We start from the raw sequence: 317 nt of genomic DNA, 5'->3' as shown, positions 1-317 counted from the left end.
GGCTGCTGGGGGTGGGGGTGGGGCCCTGACGGCTGCCCCGGTCTCTCCTGGGCAGGTCTGGGGACAGCGTGGGGCTGCTGGGGGTGGGGGTGGGGCCCTGACGGCTGCCCGGTCTCTCCTGGGCAGGTCTGCATCTTTGTTGGGGAGACGCTGCTGTTCTCTAACTGGGCCATCACCGCGGACATCCTCATGGTGAGGCAGGCAGATTTCCCTCGTGACAACCCGGGCCTCTTGTCTCCGGGGGCAGCTGGAGAGGGCGGTGAAGGGACGGGAGGCCAGAGGGGCTGGTGGGGGGGGGTGGGGGTGGGCAGGAAGCC

At 70.3% G+C, this 317-nt stretch overlaps 1 protein-coding gene across 1 annotated transcript in view; it reads left to right on the top strand.

Annotated features, from left to right (window-relative positions):
• SPNS2 (SPNS lysolipid transporter 2, sphingosine-1-phosphate) overlaps window positions 1-317 on the top strand; it is a gene marked incomplete at its 5' end in the record, with an annotated part of 33,437 nt that overhangs the window by 29,685 nt on the left and 3,435 nt on the right. Inside the window, one exon of the mRNA XM_040452954.1 lies at window positions 93-192. Within this exon, the coding sequence (XP_040308888.1) occupies window positions 93-192 (100 nt within the window). The remainder of the gene's footprint in view (window positions 1-92; window positions 193-317) is intronic.

The sequence above is a fragment of the Herpailurus yagouaroundi genome, unplaced genomic scaffold (assembly GCF_014898765.1).
Source record: "Herpailurus yagouaroundi ecotype Mexico unplaced genomic scaffold, PumYag 208, whole genome shotgun sequence".
NCBI lineage: Eukaryota > Metazoa > Chordata > Mammalia > Carnivora > Felidae > Herpailurus > Herpailurus yagouaroundi.
The sequence above is the reverse complement of the archived record's forward strand: the minus strand, read 5'-3'. Positions and strand labels throughout refer to the sequence as shown.